This window comes from Musca autumnalis, unplaced genomic scaffold (assembly GCF_047663935.1).
Source record: "Musca autumnalis isolate F117 unplaced genomic scaffold, ASM4766393v1 scaffold_2, whole genome shotgun sequence".
Taxonomy (NCBI): domain Eukaryota; kingdom Metazoa; phylum Arthropoda; class Insecta; order Diptera; family Muscidae; genus Musca; species Musca autumnalis.
The window spans coordinates 90,252,331-90,275,346 of NW_027411755.1; the positions used below are offsets into that span (position 1 = coordinate 90,252,331).

The 23,016-nt window shown below is 32.5% G+C and overlaps 1 protein-coding gene across 3 annotated transcripts in view; it reads left to right on the plus strand.

Annotated features, from left to right (window-relative positions):
- The first annotated feature begins 1,446 nt into the window (after positions 1-1,446).
- The window catches only part of LOC141394220 (ATP-binding cassette sub-family G member 4), a 41,218-nt gene continuing 19,648 nt past the window's right edge, over positions 1,447-23,016 (plus strand). The window contains exons 1-2 of one of the 3 annotated variants that reach the window (XM_073968222.1): positions 1,447-1,660; positions 20,006-20,376. In XM_073968222.1, the coding sequence (XP_073824323.1) occupies positions 20,061-20,376 (316 nt within the window). In that variant the 5' untranslated portion in view covers positions 1,447-1,660; positions 20,006-20,060. Of the gene's footprint in view, positions 1,877-20,005; positions 20,377-23,016 lie in introns of all 3 variants that reach the window. The other 2 variants (XM_073968219.1, XM_073968220.1) reach the window with 2 other exon arrangements.

The following is a 23,016-nucleotide window of genomic DNA, read 5'->3' on the forward strand; positions in this document are numbered from 1 at the left end:
TTGTCATCGCATTTTCCCTGAAGAAGTTTCAGCGAAGTCCATCAGTCCTTGCAACGAAATTTAGCGAAATAGTAGAATAACTCCTAAAAATGTTTTTTCTATTTTTCGTATTAAACAAAAATATATATTTTTGAAATAATATTCCAACAATAAGTTTTCGTCTTTGTTGTTGCTGTAATATGGCAGTTATAAATCCTATCGTTAAAATTTTGGTCTCATATTTTTCTACGCGTTGTCTAGAATCTGCACGTATTTTTAATTTATTTTTTTTTCGAGTTTTATTTAGACTCTAAATTAGAATAAATTAAATTTACTCCAAGATTTTTCAGTATTTCTTGATTTTCCGCGAAAATAGAAATGCATTTAGTAAATATTTAGGCACCTACGGATAGATATGAAATGCTGTTAACGCTCTATATAGACATTTTCTTATTACAACAAAAATGGAATTTTTAAATATTTGTTCTTTATAGGGGAATAAAACCCCCCATAACTTTGGAGCGCAGCATCCAATTTTGTGAACGCGAAAAGATTTGAAACCACGACTTTTTTCTTAATCCATGTTCCAAAAATTGCGGATGTGCTCGCAAAAATTTTTTTAATATTTCTTCCAATGGAATTGCAAAAGAAATTTGAAATTTACCATATATATATATAAACATTGATTTTATTACGCTAATTTTACAAATTTCTTCGTTCTTTTTATAAATATTATGAAAGTAATCACTAACAGCTTCCCGGTTCATAATAACTTTGGTCTCACTTCTGTATATTTATGCAGCGACGAAATACAACAAAAATTTTATATTTTACAGCACAATGTCTGTATTATTTTTACATAAAAAGTGTCAACTTTGGTACTGCGCCAACCAACAGATACTAAAGGTATTTACAAAAACTAATTATTTTCCGTTGACTTGAAGAGTTTTTTATTATTCAGCGCAAAAACAAATTTAAATTTTGGAACTTCAAAAAATAGTATTGGCCAAAAAATTCCTGCTTGAAACCATAGTGCACAGTTAGTAATTTCTCGAAATAAAAATTGTAAACACTACAAGAATAGCTACATATTTCCCTTTTTCATACCATGTTAGTGTTATGGAAAATGAAAACTCAGGTTTCCTTTTGTATAGTTTACTATTGTAAATAACGTTTTATTAAATATGTATATACAATGGCTACATAATTATGATTGTGTGTCCCTTATACATATATGTAAGAAAATCTTTGTATAGGAATTTATCGTATATGTTTATATCGGTATACTGTTCATTTATAACGTACGGTATTCTCAAATGAACATCAATAAAACAAAATAACTCACTTGTACAGCAAAAATTGTATATGGACTTTTAAAATTCAATTCATTGTTTCAATTCAATGACCGATGTCTAATTGTATCTACTACCGCCGACCCACACACACGTACACATTTCATATAATTTTACTGCCGATTGTTGTGATCGTGTTGTGTACTGTGAAGTAAGGCGGCGACGTAGAACAACACTTCCATGTTTTCTTTTGTCAAAAGAAATAGCAAAGTGCTTGCTACTCTCGATCGGTGAGGTTGCTTTCATTTCTTCGTTCTTCCGTTCCTCTTGCCAATCGAAAACGAAACCTTTTTGTACGAGCAAGCGAACCTTTTCGCAATATTTAAAAGGTTCGAAAATATAAACAAATTACTAATGCAACAGACATAAGTGAATTCAAAAAATACTTTTTTTTAACAAATCGAAAAAAGTGAGTGAAGAACCATCCAACGACTTGGTTATCCACAATTTTGGTAGATTGAATTTTTGTGCTAGAGTTTTTAAACTTTCTTACGCGTGTGGTGCTATTGACTGACAAATACATAAATTGGGCAAAGAAGAAGTTGGTAATTCATTGAAGTCAGTGTTCGTACTCAGTGTATGTTTGTGTGTGTGTTATTTAATCCCAACAAGCCAATAAACGCAGTTTTACGTTTGAAATGTTTTGACAATGACTGGTCCAAGTGGAAGTGCATTTAAAACCGGTTTTGATTTTTGTTTATACAGATCCATGATTTAAGCGTGTTTTGCATTGCATTGTGAAGCATAAAGAATTCAATCTCCATGCACTAATCAAATACATAAACAAACAAAACAACGGAAACATAACTATAAACGTTCTGCCTATCAACCCGTCAGCTGTTTGATATGAAAACAAAATCAGTTCATTACAATTTGTTCAATTGCAGTTTTTAAACACTGTTGTAACACTTCAAATCTCAATAACAAAAAAATGTTATTCATTGGTACATCTTACTTACATACATATGTACTCATGTATGTATTTACATTGAAACTAAAATCAGTTTAAAGTTCCCGTCCAACAGAAAAAAAGAAAAAGCACTTATTTACTTACGTATCTTTTGTTGCTGTTATATAAATCTTGACACTTGTTAGAGTCATCGATTGTTCGGAAAATATTAAAGTGCAAAACGCGCAATTATTTATTCATCTATTTTTTTGTTTGTCTCCGTAAATAATTATCTCTTTCCTTCTAGTTCATTGCTCTATTTTTGTATATAAAAATTGACCCATTTTTGTTGGATTTTTTTGAGCAAGTGAAATTGAAAGCTGGTTTAACTTTCAAGAAAACCAATGCCAAAGCTTGGCATAACCAATATTCATATTGGACAGAAAACCATTGTGTTGGAAAGGCTGAAAATAAACAATGAATCAATCATACCGATTTGTTTTTATAGAATATTTGTTTTTCTTTCTCTTGACCGCTCGTAAATAAAAAACGATTTTTATTTTGGATGAAAATTTTAAATATATGATATATGTAAATTTAATCATAAATGCTACATAAAAAAATCAGGGAATTTAGTAAGAGTATTTTCTAAACCTTTTTAAAAGAAGGCCCTTTTCCAGGGAAAAAATACTTGAAAAGTCGCATAAATATAATTTTTATAAAAAAATTAAGTTTTCTCGCGCTAAGTAAGTAATGATAATTTATCAGCTCAAACTTAATTATTTCAAATTAGCAGATGTCTTGCAAACTCTAATACAGTCCAACCTGGATTATACGCAAAACGGAAAACTCCGACCTCAATGGACATAACAATGTACTCGTACAGATGAATTATTTTAGAACAGTTTCAATCGTTTAAACATCACATTCAATACATAATTACTCTTATATGCTGTTTATATTATAGGTTTTTGCAGGGTTAACCTCCATTATGAGGATTTATTTGACGTATAGGCAATGGAAATTACATTTGAAACCTAGTGGGTTTGTTAAATCCTGCCATATATAAACGTACTATTATTTATATTTATTTGCAAGAACGCATAATTTTTTCATTAAAACATATGAGAAACACTGTTACTCCATTATCCGGGCTATTCGAGGTCCGACTGTAGAAGGAAATGTGAATAAAAAGTGTGAGTGTGGAAAACTAAAATTTATTTTAAAAGTGTAAACAAGACAGTAAATTCCGTCGGACAGAACTTTCAATAACCTCCACTATGAGGTAATCTTAAAATGTTAATATATCTTTCATAATACGTTAAATTGAGCATACCGAACAAATTTTTCAATAACCTAAAGAACAAAGAATTCAAAATATCTTCGGGTACGCCCACAGACCTTCAATTGGGAAATTTATCGGTATATGTCCACGTCTTCATACCTTCTGATTTTCGATATTTTGAAGGATGTGGTCTCATTATCCCATCGAAATGTCTGAATTTAATCTCCGTTTAATCTTTCGTTGGGGGTATAAAATGTTCCCCCCTGAAATTTGTCGGTATAGGCCCTCGCCTTTATATAGCCCCCATAGAGCGGTACCTTCCAATTTTCGGTATTTTGAAGGTTATTTTCTCAATTGCCACTGAAATGGCTCCAATTTGGTACTCAAGCTTTGTAGGGTGTACAAAACTTTCCATCTGAAATAGGTTAGTAAAGGTCCATGTCTTCATAGAGTCCCCATAGAACTATACTTTCCGATGTTCGGTATTTTGAATATCACAATATCAATATCACACCGAAATGACTGAAGTTTGATATTTATAATTCCATAGGTTTACAAAATATTTCTAAAGAAAATTATTATAGGTCCACGTCTTCCTATAGCCCCCATAGATCTTAGTCACATTTTTCTACCGAAAAGAGTTCCCAGAAGATAGAAAACTTACTCTCAAAAAACTATCCATGTATATCCGGTTTTTTTTCTAGCCGGTATTTTCCAATTTTATGTATTTCGTGGGCTTTTTGTCAACTTTTCGAACCGAGATTGCTGTAGTTTAATACTGTGTCTTGTCGGATGATACAAAAGCTCCATTCGGAAAATATTAAATATTTATCCATGTTTTGGTAAGAACAAAGATGACGCCCCATATCTGCTCTCTTAAAGGGAGTATTATCAGTTAAGATATTCTGCTCCTGCAAGGAATACAGTTCGTTGTGGAGAGTACTTCTTTTTCATACTTGTTTTTTCTTATTATTATACCCTACACCACTATGTGGTAAGGGGTATTATGTGTTAGTGCATTTGTATGTAACATACAAAAGGAAGCGAGATAGACCCATAGTTCCTTCTAGGGATATACATAGAATCACTTTCTGAGTCGATTTATGCATGTCCGTCCGTCCGTTCGCAACATACATGTCGCATTTGTTGACCGATTTCGCTGAAAATTGGGGAATACCATTTTTTTAGCCGTCGGAAGATCAAGTTCGAAGATGGGATATATCGGTCCACGTTTTGGTATAGCCCCCATATAACGGTACCCCCCGATTTACGGTATTTTGACGTTTTCAGCTACATTTTCAGGCCGATTTTGCTATAACTTGACATTTAGCGTTCTTAAGTATCAATAAACTTATATAACAAAAGTTGTGGACATAGGTCCACGTTTTGGTATAGCCCCCATATAAAGGTACCCCCCAATTTACGGTATTTTGACGTTTTTAGCTACATTTTCAGACCGATGTAGCTATAATTTAACATTTAGGGTTCTTAAGTGCCAATAAACTTATATAACAAAAGTTGTGGACATAGGTCCAAGTTTTGGTTTAGCCACCATATAACGGTGCCCCCCGATTTACGGTGTTTTGATGTTTTTAGCTACATTTTCAGACCGATGTAGCTATAATTTGACATTTAGGGTTCTTAAATGTCAGTAAACTTATATCACAAAAGTTGTGGACATAGGTCCACGTTTCGGTATAGCCCCCATATAACGGTACCCCCCGAATGACGGTATTTTGACAGTTTTAGCTACATTTTCAGACCGATTTAGCTATATTTTGACACTTAGGGTTCTTAAGTGTCAATAAACTTATATAACCAAACTTGTGGACATAGGTCCACGTTTTGGTATAGCCCCCATATAACGGTACCCCCGATTTGCGGTGTTTTGACGTTTGTAGCTACATTTTCAGACCGATTTAGTTATATTTTACATTTAAAGTTCTTAAATGTCAATAAACTTATATGACAAAACTTGTGGACATAGGTCCACGTTTTGGTATAGCCCCCATATAACGGTTCATTTAAGTTCATATTTTCGTATAGCCCAGATACCTCCGAACTAGCTGTTAATGGCATTTGAAGTTCCCACGTTATGTACCGATTTTCGATATTTTGAAGATTCTAGCTAAATTTTTTACCCGAATTAGGAGTTATTTGACATTAAAGGCTCCCATCAAAAACTGTCAACATAGGTCCATGTTTTATTATAACTTCTATATAACAGTACCTCCCAATTTCTAGCCATAGTTAGATATAGGCACCATAAAAAAGGGCCTCCCGAATGAAGTATAAATGTACATAAACATTATCTGACATTTTAACGTACCCACTTAAAGTTGGGGACAGGAATGAAAAGTAATTATTCCATTTTAGTTCAGAATATTTTATGGTGGAGGGTATGAAAAGTTCGGCCCGGCCGAACTTAATGCTTTTTACTTGTTTTTATAATTTTAGTTTTGAAATTTTCTACCTTAAGAGGAGTTTGGTAGTATTTCGAACGAATTTGTATTCGAATCGTCATAGAGAAACAGTACATATATATGTACATATGAATATATGAGTGAATATTGCGGAAAAACTTGTTTTGGGGGTCGAAAACGGCAAAGTGCGAAAATGGGTTTAACTAAATATTTTTCGGCTTATACTGTTTTATAAGTCAATTTTATGCCTTAATTAGCAATGGGTCTTTTTTGTAATTGCCGTAGTTAGAAAATGGCCATGGTAATGAGAACACGATAATGGTGGAAACGTGATTATTTTTGGATTTAAATGTGGAAATCTTCAAAATTTGTTACAAAATATAATATAATTCAATGAAGGCTTAAGAAATGAATACACCATTACCATAATTGTGGAAATTATAATATAAATAACGAAAAAAATACTCCTCACGAGAATGAAACAATTTCAGGAACATGCACAAAAACACTAAACACCTCAACAGTTTTCAAACAACTGACTATATTTTTTACTTCTGTCGATTATCTTTAAAATTAACGGGAATTGTCGTTACATCGACGGATTAGATATAAACAAACAAACATGTTTTTTGATTTTTTTTTTTCTTAATAAACACGTTGGCCGGCGGGAATGAGAAAAAATAGGGACACGACTAAAATATCTCAAAATCATAATTTAAAAAATAAAATTATATTTATGAAATAAAAATAGACTTTGTTCATTCTTCTAGAATAACTCGGCGTACTTCATTTATAAAATATATTTCGAAATATTAATGAATATCAGTGTTTTTTAGCACAAAACGACTGTGGACACGCCACGGTAATGAGAATTTGCACCTTGCGACCAATCGTTTCTAAGAATTATATCGTTTCTAAGAATTAAAATTGTTTCAATATTTTTAACCTTAAATGTGTCGGGATACTGAAACAAGTCTTTTCGCAATATTCACCCATATACCTATATATATATATATATATATATATATATATATATATATATATATATATATATATATATATATATATATGTTTTTTTTAGCACAAAACGACTGTGGACACGCCACGGTAATGAGAATTTGCACCTTGCGACTAGAGTTTGGGAATTCCCGACTTTATTTCATTCCCGGGAAATCGGGAATACAAATTTCTCATTCCCGGGAACCCGGGAATTCCCGGGACTATAAGAATTCGAGTTTGTGGGGCATAGACGTGACAGAGAGCAAACATAAAGGAAATAAATACTCCTTATATGTATAGTTGTATCGTTAGATATCTCTTTGGAACAATATTAACGACGATACGCCAAAATCTTGAAATTACCAATACATCATATATGGCAGCTGTTCAAGCCAACCAATTCTTCCTGACTAATTTGCGGAGATTATATAAATTGATGTTTCCCACGGCCATACTCGCAAAGGCTTCCTTCATATCAAAGATTGCTGTGCGACTCTATTTTTTAGGTCAATGATATGGGAAGTTCTTTTTATGGTTCGAAGGGCGTGTCGATCATATAATAAATCTGTTGATAAAGGACTTTTACAAGGTTGCCCTTTTGTGTACAAAGCTTCACAATTGCACCACGTTGACACCAAAGATATAGAGGCGTACTTATATGAACATACATACTATAGTTATTACTGACTTCCATTCCTAATATACACGATTTGCCACTTACACGTTATACAGTTTTTAATTCCTCTGTTCCAGAACCTGCAAGAACCTACTAGTTCTTACTACGATAACATTTTTTTCCTTTATGTAATCGGAAAAAATAGTAAAAATTAGCAGATTCTTTCAGTTCTGGTACAAACCAAATATTATATACAATAATTTTGGAGAAAACAATTCGAATCGATCACAAAGTTTATATCTTAGCAAAGTATTATACTTCGAGAATGCCTTTAATAAAAATATGGACTAGAAGAACAAGGAAATGTCTCCAAAAAGTTCAGAATTATGTGAGGTTATACAGACTTCGAATTATCAGAAAACACAATAATTATTGAGAGGACCAAAATGTATGTACTTTACACGAATTATTGCGATTTTTACTATGGACCCTAAATTTGTTACAAATGATTGGGAATTACGAATTATCGGGACATGAATAATCGCTATTCCCCTACATTTTCAACATTAAATAACTATAAGACAAATAATATGAGACTTATATATGAAAAATACAAATACCCGTATTCCCGGGAATTTCAAAAAAACTTCCCGGGAAATCCCGTCCGAAAAAAATCGAGAATTCCCGGGAAATCCCGGGTCGGGAATTCCCGACCAGAAACTCTACTTGCGACCAATCGTTTCTAAGAATTATATCGTTTCTAAGAATTAAAATTGTTTCAATATTTTTAACCTTAAATGTGTCGGGATACTTAAACAAGTCTTTTCGCAATATTCACCCATATACCTATATATATATATATATATATATATATATATATATATGACTATGTCGAAAAGATTTAGATCAACTGTAGATATAGCTTCCTTCCAACACACAAAAAATATTGATATTATCCTAATGACTTCTTACTGAGGGAAAGTCGCTGTCCGGCATTGTGGTCCAGTAGTGCTTGTTATTTTATTTCCCCCAATTTTTCCTGTCGCTTATACGATTCACAATCCGGTTAGCATTACATTTTTGCCTTCTGGATAGCTTTATACAAAGGATACCGATTCTTGCTCCCTTGCTAATGCTCTTGTATTGCCTACAATTCAAATCCGCTTTAACAAACACTTTAAGGGCATCGTCTTCAAACTCACCTTCGGCAACTGCAGATGCAGCTTTGTATAATCTCTTGTATAAACTCTTAACGGTGAAAATAATGTCACTTTAATGTTCACCTAATTCCTTCCTATTCGAACATATATTTAAACAAACAAAAGTTAAAATAATTTTGGCGGGAAAAAATATAATTTGTGAACATTTTGCAGCATTAAAAACATTTTTAAAATAAAAACTCAACAACTCGTTCCACTTGCACAGCTGTTCATGATGTATGCATGCATATGCATGTGCGTATGTAGAGTGTAAGAGATCAAGGTACAAATTATAAATAAAAAAAGATCGATCAACGGTTTAAGATGAACATCCATAATCATCTTTATTGCCTTTGTTAATCACTAGAGAGAGTATAAAGCACAATTATTTTGTTGTTGCTTTTTTATAAAGTTATTGCAATTTTTGCAGTATTCTAATATTATGCATTGTTTTTTGTTGTTTTTGTAACCCTATTTCTGTAAGTTCGATTGTCGACAATAAAAATAAATTTACATAAATACATACAGTATTCATTAAGTTGAAGCCCAATTGAATAACTTGGAGTGAACCTGTATTTCTTGGATGAATGCACACATTAGCTACAATAACAAAAAGAAGATATGTTCAAATTATTTTCATTGCAAATAATAGTCAATTACATTACTAGGTGGGTTTGGCAGTTGAATTTTTCAGACTCTCAAAATTTACCTTCTTAATAACCGAATTAGGGGTACACCATCATTGACCGCAAAGAACAAAAGTGATGTTGACATCATTCGTAAACAAAAGCTCTATCTACTCGCAGTTAATTACCAATGACATTAATTTCGAATACCAGACGTTGAACGACATGAGGGAAATTGTTTAATTTTCAACAATATTTAATGCAGCTATTCTATAATAAAGAAATCATAAGAAATTATTCCTCAATGCAGAATTTTGGGTATACGTTATTTGGGTATGTTTTATTCCCCCTATTTATTTTTACCATTTAAATAGTTGAATTGTATTACCAGTGTTTTGTCATCCACCCCAACTTTAACAACAGACAACGTCTTTTTTATTGATATATGCAAAAAGTTTGCAAATCAACCGGAACGTTTTTAAAATTCATAACCGAATATACTGGGAATACATGAATTCAAGATTTTTGTTATGTATGTACATAAATTTGTATATATTAAAATACACTTCATAGATACACAATTTTAGCGAAAATATTAATAATAAACGACACCAAAAATATTTTGTGTATGTCATCAGTAATGAAAATCAGCAATTGTAACAAAGATATAGCATTCAATTTGCTATTAATTAATTAGCATTCACGAAATTTCAGGTTAAATTCGGCAGCCAATTGGATTAAAAAAAGTACTTTCGGCAAAAAGAATGAAATGTTTTCTATTAAATAATGCTGTGCAAAATGTTTAAGGTATAGCCTTCAGGTATAGCCTCCATATAACGGTACCATCCGATTTGAGGTATTTTGACTTTTTTGCCACATTTTCAGACCGAGTTAATTATAATTTGGGATATAGGATTTCTAGAGGTCAAAAAACTCATTATGGACATTTCTCCATGTTTTGCAATAGCCCCCATATAATCGGGGTTTAAAGTATATTAAAGTTTATAGCTGCATTTTCACATCGAATTAGCTATAATTTAACATTTAGTCACAAAACTTATCTACCAAAAATTATGGACACAGGTCTATTTTCTAATATAGCCGTCATATAACGATACCGTCCGATTTGTGGTATTTTGGCGTCTTAGCTACATTTAGGCAAATTTCCTAAGCGATTTGGTTGTAATTTTGAATTTTTAGTTCTGACAATTTAAGAAATATGTTCTAAACAATTTGGTTGTGATTCAATATAAGTCCATGTTTAGGTATAGCCCCCATATAAAGGTACCGCCCGATTTTCGGTATTTTGAGGATTTTACAGGCGTGGTATAAGGGGAATAATTTGCCGGGTGACAGACGAGGGCAGCTGGATTTAAGCGAATTAACTAACATTAAGTGTTTGGGGATCCAAGTGGCCCGATACTTCTTCACAACAAAAAGAAAACTAATTAATCCATATTATTTAATAATTTATTGCAAAATTTAACTTATAACTAAGATATTTATATATATTAGAGTATGGATATGACAACTAAGGTCTTAAGCCAAATGGAACATTAATGGATATGAGTTCAAATTAAATTAAGTATTTTTTTTATTTTAAGGAACTTAATAGAGTCTCAATTAATCCATATTACTTTACAATATATCATGGTAGAGGGTATAAAAAGTTCGGCAGAAACTTAACGCTTTTCTACTTGTCATTTCCCCATTTGTATATTCATTTCATTTACGACACGAGTTTTAGCTTTCTCGAAATTTTTACAGCTTTAACAATGCTAGCAAATCCACACTTGAGTTCATTCAAGTTTTATGATTTGTAAGTATTATTATTATAAATTTACATTGAAATACTTCCCTAGTTGATTTGAGTGATGACAACAAATTGTTGTTGCTAAATGGGAAGAAATATTGCTGAGTCAAACAATTAAAATGGAGTTCAATGAAAAATATAAAAACAGTAATTTTCAGTCAAATGTAACTGTAACTGCACATAAATTTCTGAGCTAGGAGATTTCTCTCTAAATACTTAACCCCATGGATAAGTATATATAAGTTATTAAATTGATCCATACATGCGATTAATTAATCATTAATTATCTTTCGTCCACAGAATATTATTACATACTCTCAATCCAATGTAATAACATTTGTTTTATATCTTCTGCACCATGGAACGAAGTTTAACGATTTCAAAGTTCAGTTTTATACATGCAAATATATACCCAACAAAAATTCGGATTCGTTAATCATTATGTAACCCATTACAAAGTAATGTAAACAAACGGTGGCATAGAGCGTGTGAGTCCGACTACATATCCTAGGGTTGTGTGTTCAACGCTCACCGTCGGCATGCGAGTTTTTTGTTAACAAAACAAAAAACAGATGGGGGTGCACATGTAAGCGTTTAAACAACCCTTATCGTTCATACGCGTAATGTGTTCGGATAAAAATCAGAAGTTCGCATGATCAAATCCAACAGATAGCGAAATAAAATAAAAAAAATGTTAAGTGTCTTGAAAAACAAACTGTTCTAAAAATAGAAATTTGTTAGCTTATTTAGCACATTTAATAAGGTAGCCGATTTAGGCCACCTGATTGTCACATGAAATGTCCAATAAATTTTTGTTATGGTGAATTCGTCAAAGTCATGTTTTAATTGGTCAAAGCATGGCACAATTACCAAGGTAGATAATCGAACTTTAGCTGTCAAAGTAAGTTGTTTTAAATTTAATTATCATATAAAAAGACATATAAAAAAATTTTGACATTTTAAGCCCATATAATAATATTTTCTCTGATATGTAATTATAATTGATACACCAAAATTTAAATGTTGCTTTCAATTGCCTAAGATTCCCAAAAATGGTTGACCAATCTTTACATTTGAATGTTAACCAATTATTTAAGACCTTGTTATAAAAAATAGATCATTTAAAAACATAATTTAAAACACCGATCAATCAATAAACTAACAAAACCAACTGCAAGACACCTAGTCTATACAATTTATTTTATTTCTCAAGTATTATTGAAATGAGTCGCAAGAATCGTCCGTTGAACCAGAAATAAATGCTGATATATTAAGTTGCAATTCTACTTATATATACATATTAATATTCTACGTATGTGCTACAGTGTGTTTCATTAATTAACAACAATAAACGAATAATAATAAGCACATTTTTGCACAATGATTTGCGATAACAGAACACATTTTAAATCAATTATTTATTTACAATTGAGATTACAAAGCATTGACTATTTCTGACAATTTTTACAATTGGCTCTCTTGAAAGCATGCACTCACTGAAAACATTAGCACAGTTTAAAAAATCGTATTAATACTTCTCCGAAACGGCACTTATTTGATTTAGTACCACAATGGTTTTTTGCATATTCGTCCATAGCAGATGACAATTACTAAATTTTTTTCAGGCGAATTGACTGTAATTTTGCAGTACGGTTTAGTGGAAACTGTTACAGGAAATTATGTGTGGAGATTTTTTAACCTATATATGTACATACATAGTCAAAATTCAAATTATGTGACTAAATCCTTGAATAATATTGGACCATTTATTCTTTATGAAGATTTTATAATTCTTTGTATGTATGTATATAAAACCGTATAACGTTAACAATTCTACCGAAATAGCCAGCTACATGTTTTAAATGTGAAGAGTCTGATTATTTCCACATTGTACGAAAATTTCCTTAAATAGACATACTTATACATACATTTACAGTCATTATTGTTTTAAACATACTGAGTTCTTACCAATTTACATTAGGCGAGTTTTCTTGCGGCAATTGTCAGTTTGTAGGTGAGAGAGGGGGCTGAGAGGCAAAGGGTTACCATATGCCTCACCTCTCTCTCCATCAAACTGACAATTGCCGCAAGTAAACTCGCCTAATGTAAATTGGGACTTACAAACTGATCGGTTAGAAAGAATTCAAAGAAAATTTATTAAGTTTACGTTATCTTACTTAAATTTTGCACCACCTATTCCAAGTTATGAATCTCGTTGCCTTCTTATTCATTTGGAATCATTAGAAATGAGAAGGAGCTTTTTTGTTGTTTGTTTATGACATAATCAATTCTAAAATTGATTGTCCTTTCCTTTTGGAAATAATTTAATGTTCCAAGTCGTTGTCTTCGGAATATTAATTTATTTCATATTGATTCCCTGTAGGAAATGTCAATAGTGATTCTATACTGACCCTGTAGGAAATGTCAATAGTGAATCTATACTGTGCATCAATAGTATATAAAGGCTCATATGGAGACATTGGTAACAAATTGTTCACTATTAAGTTTTTGGCCTATTTGGAACTTTATACAGATTAAAAAACTATATAGTGTGTTTAATAAGATGCCAAACAATTAAGAAAATGAAGAAAAAATAAGAAAATGCCTCGTTGGGCTATCAGTTTTCAATATAAACAATGCTTCTTCTTATTAAGGTAAAAGTATCAATTGTTGACAACCTGTTGAAAAAGTGTTGACTTTTTCACCATAATAGTAGACAAAGTGGTGACATGTCAACACATGTCCCCATGCTTCCTACAGGGTTGCTATCGTAATAATTATGTCTTAAATTGTCCTATTATTAGAGCACTATTAAATTTCAATACACCCAGTCGGTCGTCTTCTATTGAATTTAGCGCAACAAATCAGTCAATTAAGGAAAATTTAAAACAACTTATTATACCCTCCAACATAATATGGAGGAGAATTTTGTCGGTATAGGTCCACGCCTTCATATAGCCCCCATAGAACGGTGCATCCCAATTTTCGGTATTTTGAAGGTTGTGGCCTCAATATTCCTCCGAAATGGCTATAATTTGATATTTAGTCTTTGCTGGAGGTATAAAACTTTCCCCTAGAATTTTGTCGGTATAGGTCCACGCCATCATATAGCGCCTATAGAACGGTACCTCCCGATTGTCGGTATTTTGAGGTTTTGGCCTCAATATTCCTCGAAATGGCTAAAATTTAGTATTTAATCTTCGCTGGGGGTATAAAAAATTCCCCAGAATTTGTCGGTATAGGTCCACGCCTTCATAGAGACCCCATAGAACGGTACCTCCCGATTTTCGTAATTCCAAAGGGTGTGACGTCAATATCCCACCGAAATGACTGAATTTGGTTATTTAGTCTTCCAAAAAAGTGTTCCTGAATACGGATTATTAGTATAGCTCACGTCTTGCGCCCATAGAAGCATACCTCTTGATTTTTGAAATTTTTTAAGTTTTAGCCCATTACCTTACCAAAATATGGAAAATTTGGTAATTAGTCTTCTTTAAGTCTAAAAACTTTCCGCAGGAATTTGTCGGTATAAATTAACGAAATTTGCTGAAATTTGGTAATTAGTCGAAAGGAAACTAATTGTTCCATTTTACTTCTATACAACTTCTGGTGGAGGGTATAACAATTTCGGCCAGGCCGAACTTGTCGTCGTTCTTACTTGTTTTTTAATTATAAAAGAATTATATTTGTTTATTAATTTATATATACAATATGCCATTATATTTAAGCTTAGTCTGTAAGGAACTCTGTTCTCTAGACTAAATGAAATATGAAATAAGGTAAAACATCGTTGTAGCAATACAACGCCGAACGTTGATTAAACAAATTAATTGAAGTATGTGTGGAGAATTATAAATTACTTATCATTGCTTCAGGTACAGAAGTGTGCGTACAAGTTAAGTGGAACCTTCATAGCTCGACAAATCAAAACCAACATTAATTCGCAATAAACAGTATTCTTCTTTCTTAGATATATGGAAAACGAAACGAGAGCCTACTGTATGTACGTATTACACTGCATGTGTCGTAACTTTGGTTTTGACAAAAACAGTACACATATGTACTTCATGTACGCACAGTGTCGATCACGTAATTAGAACATCCAAAACACCATAAATTATTTTAGATTAAAAAATTTTAATTTTACATGTGTTTTATTAACCTGGCTAGCTTCGCAACACCGGCTAATATTAAATAAGAATATACATATAAAATAACTTGTTTTACATTAAATTTAAATGACACAAGTTATTGTGGGATAAAAATAAAGAAAACAAGTAAAAAGGTATCAGATATCAGTCGGTATCAGAATCTTTTCAGAATATTCTGCCCCTTTTTGGACCTTGCCGACATTGTTCATTATGGAAGTGGATCTTATTTTGGGAGTCATATCTCTTCTACAGATATCGCACATCGGAAGTATGGACTTGTCCACGGAAAACATAATATCGCTGTAAACAGGACCACAGTGAACAGAATACATTTCCAAGCGATCTTCGGGAGGTACCCTAAGGGAGGAACGATATGGGCCATTTTAGACGTTAAACTAAATTTGGACAAAATATTAGCAGATCCTAAGTTTGGACCAAATTGGTTGCCCCGTTCAGGAGATATCGTGCATACCATTATAGTGACAGTTTTTAAATATTGGGGGGAAGAACCGGAAGTTGTGGACCGGAATTGCTCATCTTCGAACTGAAACTAAGTTTGGACAAAATATGACGAGTGCCAAATTTTGGACAAAAATTGGTTGATCAGTTCGAGAATTATCGTGCTCTCCAGCCACTACATATGGTGCCATAGGGGGTTTTTAAACCTTTCGGGCTGTTTTCTTAAGAAGTATGGATTTGCTCCTGAAAAAAACTTTTACCGTGGTAATTAAGACAGCGAATTTAAGTCTCTTCAACAAAAATTAAAGTGCAGTTCGAGAGCAGGTCTTAAAGTGAACTTTTCCTAAATTTTGTTTGGTACCCGAAGGAGTTGACAAATATAGTCCATATTCGAACTTGATCTATATCTGGTAGATATATTAGGATGTACAAAGTATGAACCACATCGGTCACTCCCTTCAAGAGTTATCGTGCGTACAATTTTTCCGACCATTTTTGAACTTTTGTGGGGGAGGTACCTGAAGGAGTGGACCAATATGGCTTATCTTCGAACTTCGAACTAAGTTTGGACAAAATAATACGAAGCCCCAATTTTGGACCGAATCAGCAGATCCGTTCGACAGTTATCTTGCGCTCCAACCTCTACATACGGTGTCATAGTTTTTTGAAACTTGCAGGCTATTTTCTCAGGAAGTATGGACTTGCCCCTGATGAAACTTATAACGCCGTATGGGGGCAGTGAATACAAGTTATTACAACAAAAATAAAATAAAAAAGCATGTCCTAAACTGAGTTTTTCCGAAATATTGTGTGGGAGGTACCCGAATGAGTGGTCCGATTGAGTCCATATTGGAACCCCATCTAAGACTGGTAAAAAATTCACGATGTGCAAAGTATGGACCAAATCGGTTACTAACTTCAAGGGTTATCGTGCGCACAAATTTTCCGAACATTTTCGAACTTTTGTGGGCGGGTGGGTACCGGAAGGAGTGGACCGATATAAACCATCTTCGAACTTAAAGTAAGGTTGGACAAAATATTACGAAAGCCAAACCATTATTTCGATGAGGCACATTTTGCCCGTATGAAAGTGCATATACCCTCGTTAGCCTAAATGCTGAGGATATAATAAATGTTATGTACAGTTAAAGGTAATGGCCACTTTGAAATTGGCTAATTTCAAAAGGATGTAGAATTGAATTAGAATATGTTGCAAAAAAATATAGCCGAGATATGAGAGTTAGAAAGGAAAAATTCAATGTGATTTGTATGTACCATCACAACAATATAATACAATATTTTTTAAATTTTTTTCTTAGATTTTTTAAATGATCGTCCTAGGGAATAACAGAATACTCTTCTGGAAGAGCAACAAATGATTGTCACCGACATTTTTGATTTGGTTGTATATAATTCTCATTAACACTTTCTACAGAACTTTGATATAAATGTCACGAATAATATTATGCGAATTTACAAACACAACGCATGCCCAGGTTTTGCCGAGTTTAACTAGAAAGACAACAAAGTGAATGAGGAAGCAGTATAACTAACTACCAACAACATAAGCAATAATTAAAAATCATAACAAGGCAGAAAAGAAAACAAGGGGGTAATAAAACTCAAACACAACAAATGAAAAAACCCCAAAGAATAATTCTATTCTGTTTTTACTTTTTTACTTTATATTTTAATCTTCTAAAGATATTCCAGATGATTAATCTGCGATTCTTCCTCGGGATTCGCTTCCTAGGCACAGTTACTTTATGTTGGGGAATCGCAGAAGATCTTTAGGTGCGCTATTCCGCCATTGAATTGAGCTTCCCCGCGAATCCCAGATTATCGTTAAGCGATAAAAAATTTAAAACAAATTTGCAGGGATACATACAAAAATAACATATTCTACATACAGATACATACAGAGCCACTGAAATTATGCAGAACGTATTCATCTCCTCTATATTTTAAAACATTTTAATTTTCAGTTGAAATTCTTCATTCAGGTTTTTATATTTCTGTGAAAAATAAAAGTCTTGAAATTAATTTATTTTTGCGGTTTGATGTTTTATTAACTAACCACTTTCTATATCTACCAACAGAATATGGAGGGTATAATTAATTTTGTCATTCCGTTTGTAACGCATTGAACTATTCATCGGAGACACTATAAATTACATATGGTCATTTCCGAGAGCTCAGTTTCGGACCTGCTCTCGAACGGATCTGCAGATTGGGTCAAAATTTGGCCATCGTTATATTTTGTCCAAACTTAGTTTATGTTCGAAGAAGAGACATATCGGTCCACTCCCCCACAAAAGTTCAACGCTTTTTACTAAAATGGTTCACACGATTACTTTCGAAGGTAGTAACCGATTTGGTTCATACTTTGCACATCGTAATATTTCTACGAGACATAGATCAGTAGTGGAATTCTCTGACTAATTTTTTGAGTTACCGACAAAAATCTGTAAAATTAAAACGCTAAATTATGAATGAAAAAATCAAATAAAAGTTGACAACACTCTTGCTATCGGTATAGGTTTATAATAGTTGTTCCACAAACATCCCAGATGGGACAAGGGAGACTTTTCTCATATCAATGAGTGCACCCCGATTCATATCAGCTCAACGATATGGGACCGAGTCCGAACGTCGTGTCCTAAGACACCACTTGTAGAGAAGTTTTACAAGGCTGAACTACTCAGGAAATGTCTTCAACATCACTGAGGGGTATTTTGCCACCATTGAAAGTTTGATGTTGCCTGGCCTGGGAATCGAACCCACGACCTTTAGTGTGCAGTAGAGGTTTACGAGTACTTTTTATAAGTTGCTAACTTGTCGGTCGGTAACTCCAAAAATGAGTTAGAGAATCGCACTACAGACTCGTGTGGGTACCTGTCACACAAAATGTCGGAAAAATACAGTTTAATGCCTTCTATTGAATCACGTTGCTCTTTGTTGTAACAACTTTTATTTGGTACAAGTTTTTTCAGGGGCAAGTCCATACTTCCCCGAAAGCTGTAAAAATGCTCGATATTATGTTTTTCGTGGGCAAGTTCATGCTGTCAGACCAACTGAAATGACTGGTGGGCACAATTTCTTTCAAAATAAATGACTCCTAAAATAATATCCACTTCCAAAATGGGCAATATCGGCCCATTCCTTCAACTAACTCATCCGCAACACTTTTGAGTTTCAAACCAAACATATGTTTTGTCGGCAAATTCCAAAAAGGGCCACAAAATCCGTAATCCGTAGATCAAGACATACAATGGTAAAGATCCCGGCAAAAATTGAAGGAAGGGGTTCCATGCGATGACGTGATTTCATGGCATCTTTTGCATTGGTTCAAACGAAGTAGTGAAAGATCCGATCTTTTTATTAGCATTTGCACCAATGCAAAGGAAGTCGTGAAAGATCCGATCTTATCATCAGCATTTGAACCCATGCGAAGGAAGTCGTGAAATACCATAAAGGACTTACAATTTTTGTAATTGGTCGTAGTTTAATACAAAAAAAAATTTAAGAAAATCAAAGAGTAAAATCATTAATAAAAATTGATTTTTAGAAATATTTAATATTAAATTTTAAAAATTGCATTCAATCCCACTGTGCACTTTTTTCTATATTTTATTAGCTAAATACAAAAAAAAATACAAAAAAAATTCTGGAACCGTTAATCAAAAAGATCTGAAAATATACTGAAATGTTTTACTAAGGAGCAGCATTAACACATCGTAAAATAAGGAAATCAAAAACCTCTTTTTGTAAAGGTGTCCAATTTCACTCAGAATTCCCATATATATTCTTGATCAGCATAAAATTCTGAGTTTTTATAACCATATCCATATGTCCGTCCGTCTGTTGAAATCAAGATACAGATCGCAATATTTAAGATAAAGGTTTATAATTTGGTACAGAGGTTTCTATTACCCCTAGGATGTTTGGTATTGGAAATGGGCTATATCGGTCCACGTTTTGATTTAGCCCCCATAGAATGGTACCTCCCGACTTTCGGTATTTTGAAGATTGTGGCCTCAATATCGCACCGAAAGAATGTAGCAACAATAAATGTTGGATTCTTTTTAATAGAAAACTCGATTTTATAAATATTCCCAATATGTTTATTTATATGTACTTAGTTATATATTCATACATATGTATATGTGTGTGTCATTCTGTAATTTTATCGTATTTTTATTTTTATTTTTTAGACATTGAGTAGCTGTAGCAACTCCCGATCCTGGTAGTTTTTGAAAATTTATACACATGCTATCGGCAAGGGAACAATTCTTTGCCAATACTGCTCCTTCTTCAGGAGCCAGTGTTGGCCTCGGTATAGAAATTGTGGGTGAAATGCAACCAGTTTATAATTCCACAACAATGCCATTGAAATCAGCAAATGGTAGTAGGCGTGAAAGTAAAACTCCAGCAAATTCTCCAGTCGATACACAAGAGCCTATGCAAAATGGTAATACATTGGATGGAAAGGAAATGGAACGTTTTTCCAATTTACCATCACGTGAACCCGTCGATATGCAGTTTAATAATCTCTCATTAACCGTTAACTTGGGTTTCAGGAAAGGTAAGTAAGACAGAAAATCAACTGTTCCCGAATGTAATAAATTTCATCATGAATTATTGAAAAATATGCTCTTTTAAAATATTCTTTACATACAAATATTTAACACACAAATCTCACCAACCTGCAAAAAAAACAATTAACATTTTTTTTCTAAAAACTGCCACCCTTATGTACATTGTACATACATATATTCAAATTTAGTTATTATATTAACATAGTACTTAAATTAAGTGAATGGCCATTTCTTATCCAATTTTCAAATATAATATCAAGAAAATGTTCAATACTTTGCCATAAAAACCATAAAACTCGTTATTCAATGCTTGAAATAAAAAAATCAATCCCATAAAAACATGTACAAGTATGTACTGTATTCATATCAATTATTTATAAACTAATTATATGCCATATCTTATCATTTTTTCAATTTTCGACATATTCAATCCCTCATGAATCAGCCTTTGTTGTGGTCACCGAAAAACTTTTTGCGAAACCCTTATAAAGAACAAAGAATAACATTTGACTGAATTTAACATTGAATTTTGTTTCATTATATGATAACCGATAAGAGTAATAAGCAATTGAACATATAATCAGTTGGCCTAAACTAAATATAATTATGTATAATTGGAGCACAACCATCGGCGGTGGCTGTTGAATTACTGGAAACGAATTTCGACCTTTTGATACCAAAATTTGTTATAAAACATTAATTTTAGTAGTTTACTTGACAAATTATAATTTTCTTATCAATAAATAGCAACACTTTCCTATTTGTTTTGCAAACAAAGGCTATAACAGTATAATTTGAACAAAAATAAAATAATTATTAAAAATTTTGACAACACTGTAGGAATACATAAGATAACACACAAAGTCAAACGCAATTAGTCAAAATATTGGAAACGGTTTTCTGTTTGAAAACATGGCCCTTAAATTACTTAAAGAAGCTAACTTCGGAAAGAAGACTTATCATACAAATTTTGTACAAAAACATATCGTTTCTTAGTTTTGAAATGATGCGATTTTTTTGAGCTTGAGATCGTATCATTTCAAAACTAATAGAAAAAGGCCGAACAAAATCCAAATATTTGAAAAAATCATATCGTTTCTTTTTTAATTTTTATGTATACTCTAAAGCGCGATTTATGGTGCTAATTAAATGATGTTTTTCAGGAATAATTTTTGTACTATATATTCATAGTTTTTTATTTATTTTTTATAGTATTAACATTGTAGTAAATACACTGTTATTCCATATTTATATTAGGCAATTTCCCTTGCGGCAATTGTCAGTTTGTGGGAGAGAAAGGTGAGGCATATGGTAACGCTTTACCTCTCAACACCCTCTCTCACCGACAAACTGACAATTGCCGCAAGGAAAATTGCCAAATGTAAATATGGACTTAATAAGAGAAGAAAAAGCATTATCATAGTATTTTTTCATACATACCCACTAAACAATTGTTGCCGAGCGCTCTGATGTTAGATTTTTTTAAGAGTTTCTCTAATGTATGATCAGAAAATATTCAGATTTCTCAAAATTTCCTTCAGAAGTTGAACCTATTATCATCCATTTTTTTAAGGAATCTCTGCAAATTTTCTTGTGCTTGTTTTCGAAAATCTGCCAATATTCTGCACATTCTCTGATGGGAAATTTTGATTCGTTTTTCGTTCTCGCTAGTAAATTCCCAGAGAGATTATTTTAAGAACTACAAAGACAAGGTAGAGTTTTTGTTTTGTTTGCATGCTGTGATTTGTTTTTTTTAGTTATTTAGCAACTGTTAATTGACAAAGACGTAGCGGAAGTTATTTTGTGATTTAAATCGCAAATTAAAATTGTTAGTTTGCAAACACATAATGGAATAATCAATATTTTTAATTATATTTTAGAAAAATAAAATAAAGCATTCGAAAACTTTATCAGGAAGGACTGCGACTATAATTTTGCGATTTTTGCGGGAAGCAGCGGTTAATAATATAATAAATCCACATTGTAATTATGAACATAGGTATATAGCTTAAATAAAGAAGTTCTTATTTAAATTTCAAGAAATTCGAATCAAATCCGAATAAATATTAAGAATTTTGGGCGAATATATTTGGAACATCTAATGAAACATCAGAATAGTTTCCGACTTTCGGATAGAACATAGCAAATTTTTTAGAATAAGTTCCGAAACTACTAGATATATCTAGTCGACAAATGTAATATGGGCAGCAGTAATATTAAATTTAATAATTGTTGCTTCCCAAAAAAAATTTAAGTGTAGGAGTTCCAAACAATTTTCATTTTGTTTTTTTTTTTTTGGGGTTGCCCTAATGTATATACATACGTAAGCCCACGGTTTGATATAGACCCCATATAAGCGGACCACCAGATTTAAACATTTTTGAGGATTTTACTCACATTTCTTCACCGAATTGGTTATTCCCGGAGGTAGAAAACTTCCCTACAAAAAACATAGGTACAGGTTTTATAATAGCAATTGGGATGTCTGAGCGTCTTTTTCTATATCTTTAGTATTTGGCCATTTTTTGTAACACAATTGGGATCAATTTAAAGCTCAAAATGTCTTCTTTAATATTGGTCACATTTTTTGCTATGCTCCCAAACTTTTAGGTTAGGTTCAAAAGAAG